General features: G+C 37.6%; 1 protein-coding gene across 1 annotated transcript in view; it reads right to left on the bottom strand.

Annotated features, from left to right (window-relative positions):
• Nucleotides 1–12,571: 12,571 nt before the first annotated feature.
• The window catches only part of kcnk5a (potassium channel, subfamily K, member 5a), a 71,513-nt gene continuing 68,305 nt past the window's right edge, over nt 12,572–15,779 (bottom strand). The window contains exon 5 of the mRNA XM_079832393.1: nt 12,572–15,279. Coding sequence (XP_079688519.1) covers nt 14,354–15,279 — 926 coding nt within the window. The 3' untranslated portion in view covers nt 12,572–14,353. The remainder of the gene's footprint in view (nt 15,280–15,779) is intronic.

Genomic DNA, 15,779 nt, shown 5'->3' with positions numbered 1-15,779 from the left:
GTTTTTAACCACAGTTTTCGGTGTGGTTGGGTTTATGTGAATTACATATAATTCACGTCTTTCAAATTCAAATCTTATATATATATATATGTAATGGGGTAGTTGTAGGACTACAAATTAGATGGACTACGAACCCCATGAGTCACACTATAAAAGGAAATCAGACATGTTGGTGCTTCCTCTTTGTGGTACCATGTGCTGGGTTTGAAAAACATCACAGCTTCTTATGCTTGTGTAATGGCAGATGAAAAGACCAGTGATTGAGCAGCATAGAACTGAAATGTGACGGTAAGGGTTGTGAGTTATGATGAATAGAGTGAGTATCTAGTTTTAACATTTGTATTTGCTTTGTTTTAGTATCCTTAAGGGAATGGTGTTGACTGTTGCCTCAGAGAATTAAGCAGATATCTTTAGCAACACAGGTATTTCTGTTAATGTAATTTACTGAACAGGGAGATTTGTTTCTAAGCTTTTTATATTGTAATTTGTGTTTTATGTTTAATGGTTTTAAGGGTTTTAATTCCTAATCTTTTATAGGGTAATCATGATTTGTATTTTCTTTGTTTTTACAGATGATGCATGATTGCCGTTTACTTTATTGAAAGGGTTTATGGCTAAATGAGTATCTGAAGAGATGACTAATATTGATTGGTGTCTTGTGCATTGAAGTGGCAAAGTGTTTGTGTTTTGTCATTTTATTTTGTTTTGTACTATAACCAGTGGGGTTCCCATTGTCTTATATATGGTTTACTCTGTTAAGATGGGAGGGAGCAATTTGTAGTGGTTTGATTTGGTGATTTACTTTTGCTTTTAAGTTTGGAGTGAAAAGGTGTTTTATTGGTGATTGAGTGTGCACTTATTTGCAGAGTTATTTCCATTGGATATGATTGGGAACCCTGTCTGTAATGGTTATATGTTTGTTTCTTTGTTTTTATTGTTTTGACCCTTTGCCAGTTCTGATTACTTGTTGGGCTATTCGTGAATGTTGTACAATAAACCTTGTTATATTTGCAAAGAAACACACTGTGGTCGTTGCCCTTTTTGAGTTCTCATCTCTTGTTAAATGATGGGGTTACATATATACATATACATATACACACTGGCAGCTCAGAGCTGTACAGCAGGATTTAAGTATGAAATTGAATGAATAAATGTAAAAAAAAAAACAGACTTCACAATAAAATATACAATGATTCTTATTAAAGGTACTGTATTAATGTTTTTCAGTCAAAAGCAGTGAGTGATTTTCTCTTTGTCTTGTGTTGTTTTATTAACATTAAAGGGATAGTTCACTCAAATGAAAATTCTGTCATTGATTATTCGCGCTCAAGTTGTTTTACACCTGAATAAAGTTCTTTCTTGTGGTGGGGAGTAATTAGATGACAAACACCAACTCCTTGGTGGTAACACTAAATAATAAGCTGACTACGCCACTCCTTTTCAGAGAAAGGGGAAATAACTACCCAATGGAAATAGGGCACACAGGTTCGTTACCATGGGAGGCAAAGAGAGGTGGATATCGGTACAAACAATTTATTTATTAAGTTCACATAAATGGATAAAACTTTCAGCCTACTGTTGCAATGCAGAGCGTCACTCAAGTCAGAATAAGACAGCGTGTATATCAACACACGGAAATTAAATTCAAATGTCTGAGACTTACCCGTAGCGGGTTGGGCTAGCTGGAAGGTGACTTATACACACCACACACTCCAAGTGATGTGTAAGCAGTTATACACCGCAAACCACTCGGTGTGCAAAAAACCACCACCAGAAGGGCAGGAAAAGCTAGCCTCCCGACCCGGGGCCCGTCAGCCTAAAATAAACACAGAAAAGAGACAACCAATATACATACACACCAATGCACTGAATACAACAAAAAAACACCAAACAAATCATACAATCATTTTCAGATGTTGTTGATGTAAAACACTCACCACAAATGAGCACTGACTTGCAGACAACAAAAAGCAAGCAAAATATTACAACTGAATAAGTTACAAAATAAACAAAATCGAACTAAAACAAAGACAGACAAAAACCAAAATAAAGAAAACAAACTAATTAACACACTTGTAGCCAGTATCAATGACTGACGAGCAAGACCGCGTGCACAGCTCAGGCATATAGAGCGGTAGAGATAAAGAGATCAAGCGGCTTTAGCGTGAAAATAAAGCTGGGAGCTAACAATGACGCATACCGCGGTAGGCTAAACTAAGTTCTTATATAGGAAGGAATCGAGTTACTGATAGGCTCTCAATAAATACATGGGAGGGAATTTACTCATCCTGCCACATTCTGTTGGACATAAAATATATTTTGGAGAATGTTGGAAACTTACCAGTTGGTCCCATTGTAGGAAATAATAATATGGATGTCAATGGCTACCATCAGCTGTCTGGTATTCAACTGTTTGTGTTCAACAGAAGAAATGAATACAGGTTTGGAACAACATTAGAGTGAGTAAATAATGACATAATTTTAGAGGTGAACTGTCCCTTTAAGGACAAGCGGCAGCTTGTTCACTAGGCTACGCTGCTGTCATTGTAAGACCTGCACACATCTAATATACAGACACACGCCAAATTTACTTTCATTTTAGACATAACCGACTGTGTTTATGTTAACCTTATGTGTATTTGACAGTATTAGTGCAGTAAGACTACTAAGTCCAGTAATCACGTGTGTTTGACAGGCTTTTAGTAGGGATGGCAGACGCGAAACAGGCGTTTCGGGGCTTTGCCGAGATCCCGAAGCGCAGATGTTTCGAAACACTGCTCCGAACTGTGGTTCGAAACACCCATGTCACGTGACTATGGCTAAATGAAGCTTCAAAGTGTTTCATCAGGTGGCACCTTCCGAAACTGCGTTGATTAAAGGGGGCGGGAACAAGCCACACAGTCACACATCTGTATAAACCTAATTCACCACAGTTTAAAAGTGAAGTAAATCCATCTTCACCTCGTGGGTTTTTGTGAGAGGAGAGTGATTTTGTGATAGCAGTGATTTTGTGATAGCAGTGAGATTTATAGTGCGCTTTGGTTAGTTATATTTAGGCTAGATTTAAATTAGATATATTGACTGATAGGTATAGACAGTGACATATAGTATAGATATAGTGACACATTCATATAGGCTAAGTTAGATAGTGACAGATAGATAGCACAGCATAAGTTAGATATATAGAATTATATTGATATAGATTCATAGGTGATATATAGATAGATATATTAATAGAATATATAAAAATGGAGGCTGCACGCAAGAGTACAGTACATCTGTGGTGTGGGAGCATTTCCATTTGGAAGCACCAAATAAAGTGAGATGTGTGTATTGTGATAGGCAGCTAGCCTTCTGCAACAATACATCATCCATGTATTTACATCATCCAAAAATATTTGTGCATGCCAGCAACAAGTGTCCCTTGTGAGAGGATTTTTTCAAAGGCTGGAGAAATTATATGTAAAAAAAGAAGTCAGCTGAGTCCTTCAACAGCAGAGCAATTCATATTTTTGAATAAAAATGTTTTGTGACAAATGTGACACATTGTGGCTTTATTTATTTTATTAATGTTCATTTTGTATAACAAACAAAATATATATAGTTCTTTACAATGACGAGGCTACAGGTTCCATAAACCCAAAAAAAATTCCATAAAACCAAGATCATGTAGTTGTCAGACAGATGGTAAATTTTTTTTTTTACATGGATCATTGTCAAGGTATTTCAGATCAACACATGGAAATGACCACTAGATGGCGCCGTAGAGACGGGTGTCAGATTGATTCGAAGCTTCGAAACAATATGACACATTTGTATGAAGGTATATTTGGTGCAAAACACCTGAACACGCGTGAGAGTGGAATTTGTAGCTGTAGATCATATCCACACATGTGTACCAATAAATTTGAAGTCACAGAGAAAAATATTTTAGGAGTTGTAAACTTGTAGACTTTTTTTCTCACTTACAAACACAACACAACAGTTACACCTTCACACACTCTTCACTGCAGGTGCACAAATCCTGTTCTACGAATCACACATGAAGAAACTCATACGCTCACATTTTTGCTCCAGTTGCTGCAGTGAATATGGTGCAAAACGCATTCACACACCCGCATCAAAAATGTGAAGTCACAGACAAATTTTGCACACCCGCGAATTAAAATGTGAATCCATGCAATGAGAGTTGCACACTTGTAGAATATTTGGTCACAAATGTATTTCTTTTCTTGGATATTTTTCTAACACAATCACAAGTTCAATCACTACAACTGCTTGAATCTGCTGCTGCGAGTCTCAAACGCAGTTTTTCCGCCTTCAAGTGACACGTTCCGCGCGCTCTCACTTTTGCACCATATATCACGCGAAATGTGGAGCAAAAGAGATTTGTGCATCTGTGAGGCAGCGGTTCAGAGAGCAGAGGATTTCGGCCAATCAGAAGAGCTCTTTTAAACCGGTGGCGCGCGACCGAGAACGGGAAAAATTCATGAGCAATCTCTCCCTAGCAGGCGAAGGCAACTTGTTCCTCTATATAGTAAAACATAGTAGGCTATAATTAATGAATGTATATAGTAGGCCTATAATTAATGCAATAATAATTGGGGGGTTGAAGTGTGAACCATTTAGGGTTTATTTTTTGCAAAATCCACATTCAAAGTAATTACAATTAAAAACAATTACAGGTGAGATGTCTCCTCATTAGCATAATGCCAACGTTAACATGTTTTATCTATAGCATAGTTATGAAAAATTGCATCCTACACATAGAAACTATAGCCACCACAACATGCCACAGATGTAATATAAATCTTAGTGAAAAACCTATTCCCTTATCTTATATTCTATTATAAAAGTATATATTATAAATCTATTATACAGTTAATCAACATGTAACATAATAAATAGGCTACAGTAGAACGTGAGATCTACTAAAGGTGGTCATGAGTAGTTTATTAAAACGCTTATTGTCATGTTGGTGCAGGAGGATGTTTTCTCAGACTCAGTGTTGCGATAGGAACGGCTCACACTTATTTTGGAGTGTTTGTGGAGTTGATGGTTATCCGCGCGCCATGCATGCACAGTTAAATGAACCGGGCTTCAGTCATGCTGCGCAGATAATTGGTCCGTTCCGTTCGTACGAGAACTGGTGCTTATAAAAGCTCAAAACGCGCGGTGTATAATTCATATCCTGATTCATGTTTCCATTACCCATGTTAATGTAGGTGTTTTTAGGCTACTTGCTTGAATTGTATATTAATTATACAATTATGCATTAATTATACTATACATTCATTAATTATAGCCTACTATGTTTTACTATATAGAGGAACAAGTTGCCTTCGCCTGCTAGGGAGAGATTGCTCATGAATTTTTCCCGTTCTCGGTCGCGCGCCACCGGTTTAAAAAAGTTCTTCCGATTGGCCGAAATCCTCTGCTCTCTGAACCGCTGCCTCACAGATGCACAAATCTCTTTTGCTCCACATTTCGCGTGATATATGGTGCAAAAGTGAGAGCGCGCGGAACGTGTCACTTGAAGGCGGAAAAACTGCGTTTGAGACTCGCAGCAGCAGATTCAAGCAGTTGTAGTGATTGAACTTGTGATTGTGTTAGAAAAATATCCAAGAAAAGAAATACATTTGTGACCAAATATTCTACAAGTGTGCAACTCTCATTGCATGGATTCACATTTTAATTCGCGGGTGTGCAAAATTTGTCTGTGACTTCACATTTTTGATGCGGGTGTGTGAATGCGTTTTGCACCATATTCACTGCAGCAACTGGAGCAAAAATGTGAGCGTATGAGTTTCTTCATGTGTGATTCGTAGAACAGGATTTGTGCACCTGCAGTGAAGGGTGTGTGAAGGTGTAACTGTTGTGTTGTGTTTGTAAGTGAGAAAAAAAGTCTACAAGTTTACAACTCCTAAAATATTTTTCTCTGTGACTTCAAATTTATTGGTACACATGTGTGGATATGATCTACAGCTACAAATTCCACTCTCACGCGTGTTCAGGTGTTTTGCACCAAATATACCTTCATACATTTGCTTCAACTGCTTCAGTGCTTCACGAAGCCTCGGTCTGCCCATCACTAGCTTTTAGTGCGCACACTCAACGCATGTTAACACAGTGCATAAGCACGCAAATTAAATGTTTAACCGGTAAGGCTTTAAAACGCATGCAAATAATGAACTTTCGTGATTGTGAATAACTATAGTGTTCCTTGAGTATAACTCTCTGACACCAGCATTGCGAGCGTGGCTAAACACCCCTAACTTTAGTGCATATGATTGGATATTTGCTTGTATCAGCGCATAGACTCACAGGCACACTCAAACAGAGCCGAAATAAACTGAGAGAAATATTTCAAACAGAGAAAAAATAATAATAATTAATTAAATGCAAAAATGAAAAGAAAAAAATAAATAATAATAATAATACGCAATTCACAAGCATGTATTCAACCGTGAATGCCGTACCGAATGGTTCAATATTATATTAAGAATTGTGGCATCCATAGTATGCACACGCAAATCCGATATATATATCGTCATATCACCCAGCCCTAAGTTATTTGGATTTAAGTTGGTATTAAAAGTTATAATAAGCAACTTACATTTCTCTAGGTTTTCTTTGAACATGTCGGTTGAAAGTCGTGCCAGTCACATCAGTAAGAGTTGATTTGCAATCCGCTGACTTTGAAGACATTGGCTGCGTTCGAAACCGCATACTTCCCTACTATATAGTATGTAAAAAGCAGTAGGCGAGCGAAGAGTATGCTCGAATCCTTTGTATTCATAAAAGAGTAGGCGAGAACTACCAGGGTTTTGGAGTATTTCTCGCGAGATTCGGACGTGCGTATACTGATGTTGCGTTCGAATATGCCTACTTACCTACTATATAGTAGGCGAAAACAGTACGTGAAAGGAGAAGTATGTTCGAAACCTCAGTAATCATAAAAGAGTAGGCGAGAAGTTCCCGGATGGCTTACTGATTCCGCCCAGATTGTGAAGTACCCATCGTCGGATACTTTTCTATCCCTGCCTTCCCATGAGGCCACAGGAAAGGATACGTCAGGCGGAGAAAAGCCAATCAAATGTGAGTATTACAAACCAAAATCACCGTTCCTTGTGTTAAAATCGCATTTGTTGGACTACTGTAGAGTAACGTTAAACTGTTGAATTGTTAAAAGTGTAAAGACGACAGACAGTATGTAGTTGTGATTGGGCTGTAAAAACACGTTTTATTATGTATGAGCTCCAGTAACACACACACACACACGTCTACAAAGTGGATTTACATAAACGATATACTTAAAGATAAAGATGCTTACTAAATGTCTATTTAACATCTGACAGGAACATTTTCGATAAGTATTGCAGATGACATCACAGCATGAAATAGACATCTGATCAGAGTGATGTGTGTGTGCTATAATGTAGAGTTCACTGTGGTCAACACTGCTTTACATGAACGTCAGTAATGTTAATAGATCTACATAAAGTAACTAAACATAAGTTATCTTTTTTTATTTGTCCATTAGTACTGTTGATGAATTGAGGAACATTAACACATCAGCAACTACCTCAACATTTAAGGCTATTGAGCACGTAAACTTTTATGCTTTTATCAAGGTGTTGTTTAAGATACAGGTAACATGAAAGTTGTCTGATGTTACAGGGGCAGAAGAGCACGTGTGTGTGTGTGTGTGTGTGTGTGTGTGTGTGTGTGTGTGTGTGTGTGTGTGTGTGTGTGTGTGTGTGTTTATCTGGTGGACACTGGAGAGAGGGTGATGAAGGAAGCCGGTTATCAAAGGCTTTGAGTATACTACAGAAATGAATAAAACATACATTTAAATCTTAAGTTGTATTTTATTTTAATTTCAAACAGAGTTATTTCAGCACTTTTCTGATTCTTGATGTCTGTGCATTTGCTGCAGAGCTTCTGTGGTTGAGCCTTGATCAAGGACACACTGGTGGTGACGGCTGCGGAGATCCAAGCAGAAACCTTCTGCTTATCAGTTCAGTGTTTAGCCCACTACACCACAAAAGTCATAAAGCTACAATACAAGTAGCATGTAATTGTAAAAAATATTAAATCAAATATGGCAAGAAATGGGATGCTGACAACATGAATTGTAAAACGTTTTAAGTAGTCATGCTGATGGAGAGCTGGCACACGGATGTTTGGAGCAGACATCAGCAGTCAGAGATTGTCCCGCACATGTTCTCACTCTTGCTTCAGGGTTGTGGGGTTCAGAAGGGACATGATGGACGGCTACGACAGGCGAAGGTGTTCACGGTGGTCAACTGCTTCATCAATATAAAGCCACAGAATTGGCACAGCTGTGTTGAGATGGCAGCAGATGTGGGGTTCACCGTCTGTAAATGTGTGATGGTTTGTTAGAACAATACGTTTGAATAAAGCTTTGTTTCATGGTGACTTATTCATTTGTGATGTTTACTTTTATTCATTCTTTTACTCATTAATTCATGTTTCCTATTGTTGTCAGTAAATAAAATATTTTATTAACTCATGCATTTATTCATTGCTTGACTGAAAATTGGTATTCACATCGGCTGCATTTGTTCTAGTGTATTTTCATGCATCGCTATGCATATGACAAGTTGCATTTTGCTTGTTTTACTAAAACAATATAATTTTCAGTAAAAAAAAAAGTAATATAATTAAGTATTGGTCAGCATTTGTTATTATTATTATTGTAAGTGTTTTAGTGGGCTAGCAATGCAATTCATTCTGGGGTAATCTTAATTTTGAATAGTAATAACTTACATTTTAAGAGTATAAAATCAACAGTGTTCTCCCAAGGTGAGATCTTCGAGCAGCTGAAAGACGTCCTCGTTGCAGACTCTGTGGGAAACTGCACAGGTCGGGCTGTGGAGTTATTGATGCTTTGAGCTGTTACTGCACCTGTCACTCATAGGCCTATCTTTTATTTTATAATTACATGGTTGTATATTTAACAATCCTAATAATAAAACAAATATCATGGGTTTGCATACATTATATACAAAGAAAAAACAATAACAAGGTTAGATATCTTTGAATAAGGGATTGAGGGATAAAACAGGAGTTAAATTTAAAAAGGAAAATATAAAGGAGATTTAGGCCAATTTTGCTTGTGGATGACATGTTTTGCATATAAAATAAAGAAATTAACAACATATTTAAGAGATCACGATTGTGGGTTTTGGTAAGGATAAAACTGGGTCAGATTAGTAGGGTTAATATCACAAAATAAATGGGCAGCTGTTTCTTCAACAAGCCCACACAATTAGCAAGTTTAATCAATATTAAGATATTTATAGATCGATGAATTAAACCTGTCACTCGTCTTTCAAGTCGTTGTGCTTGAGATAACGTCGTAGGTCACATGATAACGTCAACATGGCGCATAAAGTGCGGATCGCATTCATACTTCACGAGATCAGGCAATATAGTACCTACTCTTTTAGAGCTCGTTAAGTAAGTACTTATTGAAAATGAGTACCTACTCAAAGAGTATGCGGTTTCGAACGCAGCCATTGTCCTAGCCATGCATTGCGATTCAGTGTGTGATGTGTGTATTGTCTGCAAGCATAAGATGATGCTACTGCTGCCTGCCGGTGTGGTGCGGTAAAATCACAGGCGGGGAGACGTTAAATAATTTCTTATTTTAGTTTTATGCCGGTTTTGTTGTTACACATGACGCGCACTGGACTGCACTCTGGATATTTTCTGAGTCCAAAATGTCCAAGTCTTTGTCAAGTCTGAGTACAAATTCACCCGAGTGCGTGACAAGTCCGAGTTCATTCAAAATTGGACTCTAGTCCGAACTCGAGTCCGAGTCCAAGTTCGAGTACCCCAACTCTAATGAGATCTGGATTTTTTGATTATAACATGCAATATCACAAGAGCAAGAGAGCTGATTTCACAAATTTGAGCATGACTGCAACCATGATATTGTTTTTATAGAAACATAATTTGTTTTTTAAATTTAATACAAATTTTCTCAACATTAATTATGCTTTTGTAATTTACCAATTCAGATGAATCTTTTGTATCAATTAACACCATTTCCATAGAAGCTCAGACTGCCTTCCCACAGTTAACACCTTTTATACGGGAAGGAGAGAAACAGTGCACCAAACCTTCTCCCTCTGACTCTTGCCTGCTGAATATAGCTAGGGACTGGCAAATGTGTGTCGACTTAAACCAGAGACTAACCTTTCCACCTGAAATTTCAATGACCAACCTGCACCCAAACCTGGTCTTCTGGTCTAATTCCTGCCATTGTGGAATTGACAGGCCCTTAGGAGGAGGGTATCGAGGAGGCTTATGAAAGGAAGAAGCTGCGGTATGCCACATTGGCAGCTTGTTACGTACTGCTCCGAGACTCAAAAGGTTGGATAAGCTTTTATTAGAGGGACAATCCAGTCACGTAATCCAAAATACAGGCAACAAGTCAATATCCAGGCAGACAGTCCAAACAAGCAAACAAGGCTGGGAACGCAGGCAAAAGGGTAATCCAAGAGACAGGCAATGAATCCAAGAGACAGGCAAGAAATCCAAAAACCAAGAGCCATGAACCAGGAATAATGCTCAGAGATGCAATGTAGGCCTAACAATAGGCAAAACCTTGCAGTGAGAGACTTTGGCTGCGTCCGAAACCTGGAAAATGCTGCCTTCGGAGGACACATTTCAAGGTAGGAAGGCATCAAGGAACGTCCGAATCTAATGTTAGCTTCACTTCCTGTCTCCTGAGATACTTTTATCTGATCAATTTTTGTAGGCAGCATAAATGTATCCTTCGCTGCCTTTGATATCCCACAATCCTATGCGTTCTATTCTGTGACAGTTGACCAAAAAAAAAGATGGCGTCCGAAAGTTGCGTTTGCTGGTCAGTTAGTGTGTAAATGTACATTTTTGACCAACATTTTCAACTTCTGATGTAATTTCTAACGATAAATTATTCATGTAGTAATTACATATTTGTTAAATTCTCACCAAAGCTCTCTCTGTTTTGCTGTACATCATTAAACTGTTACACTGCCTTAGAAGTCTGTCCGAAAATCAGTTTGGCGAGGTGCCCCCTATACCCTTAAATAGGGCACTATTTGAGGGGACAGCCATTTGTAGTGGTGTCCGAAACCATAGTGGACATTTTTGAGTGCATTCATTCTATCCCACATTGCTAGGCAATAAGGAGTGTACAGCCGATGTACACACAGCTGCTGTCCGAATTTCTTGTTTTCATTCACTCCTTCAAGTGAACTGTATTAGTGGACTAAAGTAGGGAATAGTGATTGAGGGATTAGGGAGCGATTTCGGATTCAGCCAATGAGTGCTGATGACTCCGGGCAAAAGATTCTGGTTAATGTAGTCCTTGATGGATTAACAGTCTGGAATGGAGTGCCCTCTGGTGGTAATCATGACACAGCTGAAGCAGAGAAGCTGCAGGGGCTTTGTAGCCAGTTCCACCGTAAGGCTGCTGCTGATGAATTTATGGGTAAGATGAATTTGGTTGTTAATGATTTTATTTGATTGGTAACAGCTGTACTGTATATAGTGTCATTGCATAAATTGTAATTTTTACATTAAAGGTGAAAAAAGTTCTGGTATGAATTATCTTTTTTTTACATTCCAGAAACAGCTGTTTTAACAGGAGTGTGTAGACATTTGGTATCCACTGAACATAATATAAGCAAAACAAACTCATTTATTTTTCAATTTAGGCTGGAGCATATTTCATGCAAATACACACAGATAATTTGTTATTTCACATTTCCTTTCAAAGAAATATAGCTTCAAATACAATAAGTCCAAGAGCCAGATTTACTAAGTTTGCGCCAGCATTAACCCTTTTTTTTGGCATTAAAAAAAAACGAATGTCAGCTGAACTTATTGCATATGCATTTGTAGGAGTTTCCCTTTCAGACGCAAAATGTATGGGAGGACAGTATTTAAATTAAAGGGATAGTTCACCCAAAAATTAAAATTCTGTCATCATTTACTCACCCTCACGTTGTTCCAAACCTGTATGAGTTTCTTTGTTCTGCTGAACACAAAAGATGATATTTTGAAGAATGTTTGTAAAAAAGCAGATAGAGCAACCATTGACTACCATAGTATTTTTTTTCCCTACTATGGAAGTCAATGGTTGCTCTATCTGCTTGGTTACAAACATTCTTCGAAATATCTTTTGTGTTCAGCAGAACAAAGAAACTCATACAGGTTTGGAACAACATGAGGGTGACGAAATGACAGAATTTTCATTTTGGGGTGAACTATCCCTTTAATCATGCAATGTGATTTACTAAGGTCAATTTACTGCCGTTATTTACCGCCCCAAAAATGCATGTCTTTAACCAAACGCTAATTTGAGCTTCTCTTGGTAGATTGCGTTGGTCATTATGGAAATGATCTGGCATCTGTGTTCTTCAATTTCCACTCCCATCTGTGCTTTTTGTTTTGGAATTGCACCCCCACTCTAATTTGCTCTTTTTAGTAAATCTAGCCCCAAGTGTCTTCCTGAACCCACTGGTCAAAGATGAGCGAGAAAAAGAGCAAGGCAGAAATCCTATTTGTTTATTTCAAAGGGAAAATGCTCATTCAGTCCAACATTTAAAACCATACAGAGATCATCTGAACAGAAGTAAAAGTAGCACCACCAGGGAATAATTAAAATATTACAAAATAATTGAAAGATAGCATTACAAAGCACAGGAAATTCAAAACATAAAAAAAAATAAAATAAAAACCTACTTCAACCTTTTATATCACTTGGAGTGTGAAATCACATTTGCAATATGAACAAAAACCAATGCCATTAGGTTAAACTAAGGTTAGTTAAACTTGGACAGTTATGTAAATTCTGGTTTTGGCATGCATTTAGCTCATAGCTAAATAAAAAGAGTGCAGGAAACCACCAGTAACAGCTACTGACAGACCATTTTCCAATGTTTACATAGCAAACACACCGTTCTCTCAAGTGAGAGAGACTGCACATTGAGAACGAAAGAGATCTCTGGTTAAAGTGTAGCTGGCTGGGAAAACAGGGGTGGGCCTATAAGAAAAGATTGATAGTAACACCATAAAAGAGCCTTATTAAAAGAAAGGCAAATTGGTGCAAAATGTACTTACAACACTGAATATTAGAAGATATACAGTAGAATGCATATTTCAGTGCTAAAAAAAAGAGAATTATTTTAAAGGGCAAAAGGAGATTAAGAGAGATCGCTCAACACATTCTTTAACACATCTTAACACATTTGAAATGCAAACATCTACAAACAGGAAACTGACTCAGGATGCAGCTCTACACACCAGGGGGACTCGGTAGCATGACGCAAGAGGACAGCGAGAGAACACGCATTGCTAGAGCTCAGCAGAGGAAATCACATCCAGGATTTCCATGTTTCTTTATTTCTATTTCTTTTTTTTGCTTGGTGTATTATAAAGGTTATTTTGTCAGTATGCTGGTTTCATGTCAACACGGAACTAGCATCATGTCAACAAATTAGTCAGTCACCAAAACGGTAGTTATGTTAGTAAATCCTACAATGTAATAAAAATGGGTTACTCATATCTTATGCCGACTGATTCAACTACCATCTTCTTGACTTAACAGTGACACATTGAGGAAGGCCGATAGAGTATTTGGTAGAGGTAGATTATCTTTGGATAGGAGTGAACAACACATTTCAGGTACATTAAAACAGTGTCTGCATAAACAAAGGACTTGGAATAAAATCACAATGTAAAAAAAAACAGGCCAACATGATAACCCAAAACAATATTTCGGGAAGAAAATAAAAATTTGGTTTAACATCCAATAAGGATTTAACTTTTTTTTTTAAATGTACTTTTTTATATATATATAAAAAAATCACCAATATGGTGAAAAAATGCAAACATCTTAATCTATACTGTCTATAATTGATATTGTCAGTGAACTGGTTCACAGTGAATCTGAGACCCCAGAAGGAACCTAAATTGTCTAATTGTATTCATTTGCTATACAATAATTAAAAACCTAATCAGGACAAGAGCCAATGCAATATTAGTCAGCTATTGATATACATCTCTTTAAGTCTCTATGCCAATAGCTGCCCATAGTTTGGTCATTTATAAAATTGTTTTTTAATTTAAATGTCAATTCAAAAGTACAAAATCCTTAAAGAAAACAACAGAAATTCTAATTTGTCACATAAGGCTGCTCACATTGGAAGACCGATGGAAATGGGTTGTGAGTAATAACTTCTATTTTTATAGTATACACCATTTCAAGTTCATGAAAGAAAAACTTTACAAAGGTTTGAGACAGAAGACCAAATCCTATTCTGAGACGGGATCAAATGTCAGTGTTGTCCTCTTTTGAATACTCTTCCACTAGTTGCTCATAGGAGTGGCCATGGTCAGACCCATCTGTGGTGAATATGGAGGTCTCAGACTCTGAGCCCTGTACCTCTCTGAAATCGGCCTCATCTGAAGTTAAGAACTTAGGCATTAAGTCATTATCATCATCCTCCAGGTTGTTGTTTAGCAAATTCTCCTCATCAATGAAGGTGATGTTGGCATTGGGAAACATGAGGATCTGGAAACCTTTGGAGTCCCGCTTGATCAGGCCATTACTGCAGCTTCCAGGTTCAAGACATTCGTGGTTCTCTTCTGCCTCCTTGTCCAACTGATTCTCATACAGTCTCATATGGTCTCGGTCAGTGTCTAGCTCTCCTCCCCCATGCATTTCATTCATGAGAAGACATTCCTCTTGGTTAAGAAGGAAACCCTTTGATTTTGAGAGGGCAACAGCAACTCTGTCACTTAAGCTATAGCGGCGCTTCTGTCGAGGTGAGCGGTCTAGACTGAGGATGGCATTTCCGTTTATTGAAAGAGAATCACTGCAGCTATATGAACGATTTGGCGCTTTATTCTTGCTACCAGTGATGGAGCTGACACATTGATCTTCTCCTTCCTTTTCGACACCCATCTGCTTGATTAAGTCATTGTAACCTTCTTTTTTCTTGGACAGGAAGCTGAAGATGTTGATATCATTAGGAGTTGGTGGCATGTGTAGGGTCTTGTGACTTTCCTTGATGCACTGTAACTCATCCAGAGAAAGTTTGCGCCTTTTACGGCGCTTCTTTAGAGCTTTGTGAGCCTCCACAACCATGCGCACCTTCCAATTGAAGAACAGAGAGAGCCATGCCAGACCAAGATAGATCCACACCTCCACAAAGTAGCGATAGAGAGTAGGATACTCAGTATTGGGATCAACACCTAAACAAAATACAAATATAGAGGAAAAAAAGTTAGCAAAATTATATCACAATCTATCAAAAAACTTTTGTGAATTCCTTTAGTTTCAGTGTTGGAAGTGAACACCAAAATATTGTTGTTAGCATCTTTAGAACATTGCTAGGATTGCTTCTACAATGCTACAATTTAGCATTTTGCTTGCATGATTTAACAACATGCTAATGTGTTTAATAGTGCTAACATGTTTCTAGCATGACCTAACATGCTACATATTCTAATATGTCTGATTTATGTTGAAACTTGGTTGAAGATCTGCACAGGCACGTCACCTGAATCGTACTGTACGCTGAAGTAAACTGATTAATTATATATCTTTAATTTGTCATTTTTACACAGTTTAAATTTTTTATATTTTAAAGCATTTAACACTTTTCTCAAAAGTTTGTAACTTGTCATGTTTGCGCAAATGTTGGAACTTATGTAAATTAGAAAATTGTAAATTTCAACATGGTAAACGCATC

The sequence above is a fragment of the Gobio gobio genome, assembly GCF_949357685.1.
Source record: "Gobio gobio genome assembly, chromosome: 13".
Classification (NCBI taxonomy): Eukaryota; Metazoa; Chordata; class Actinopteri; order Cypriniformes; family Gobionidae; genus Gobio; species Gobio gobio.
The sequence above is the reverse complement of the archived record's forward strand: the minus strand, read 5'-3'. Positions and strand labels throughout refer to the sequence as shown.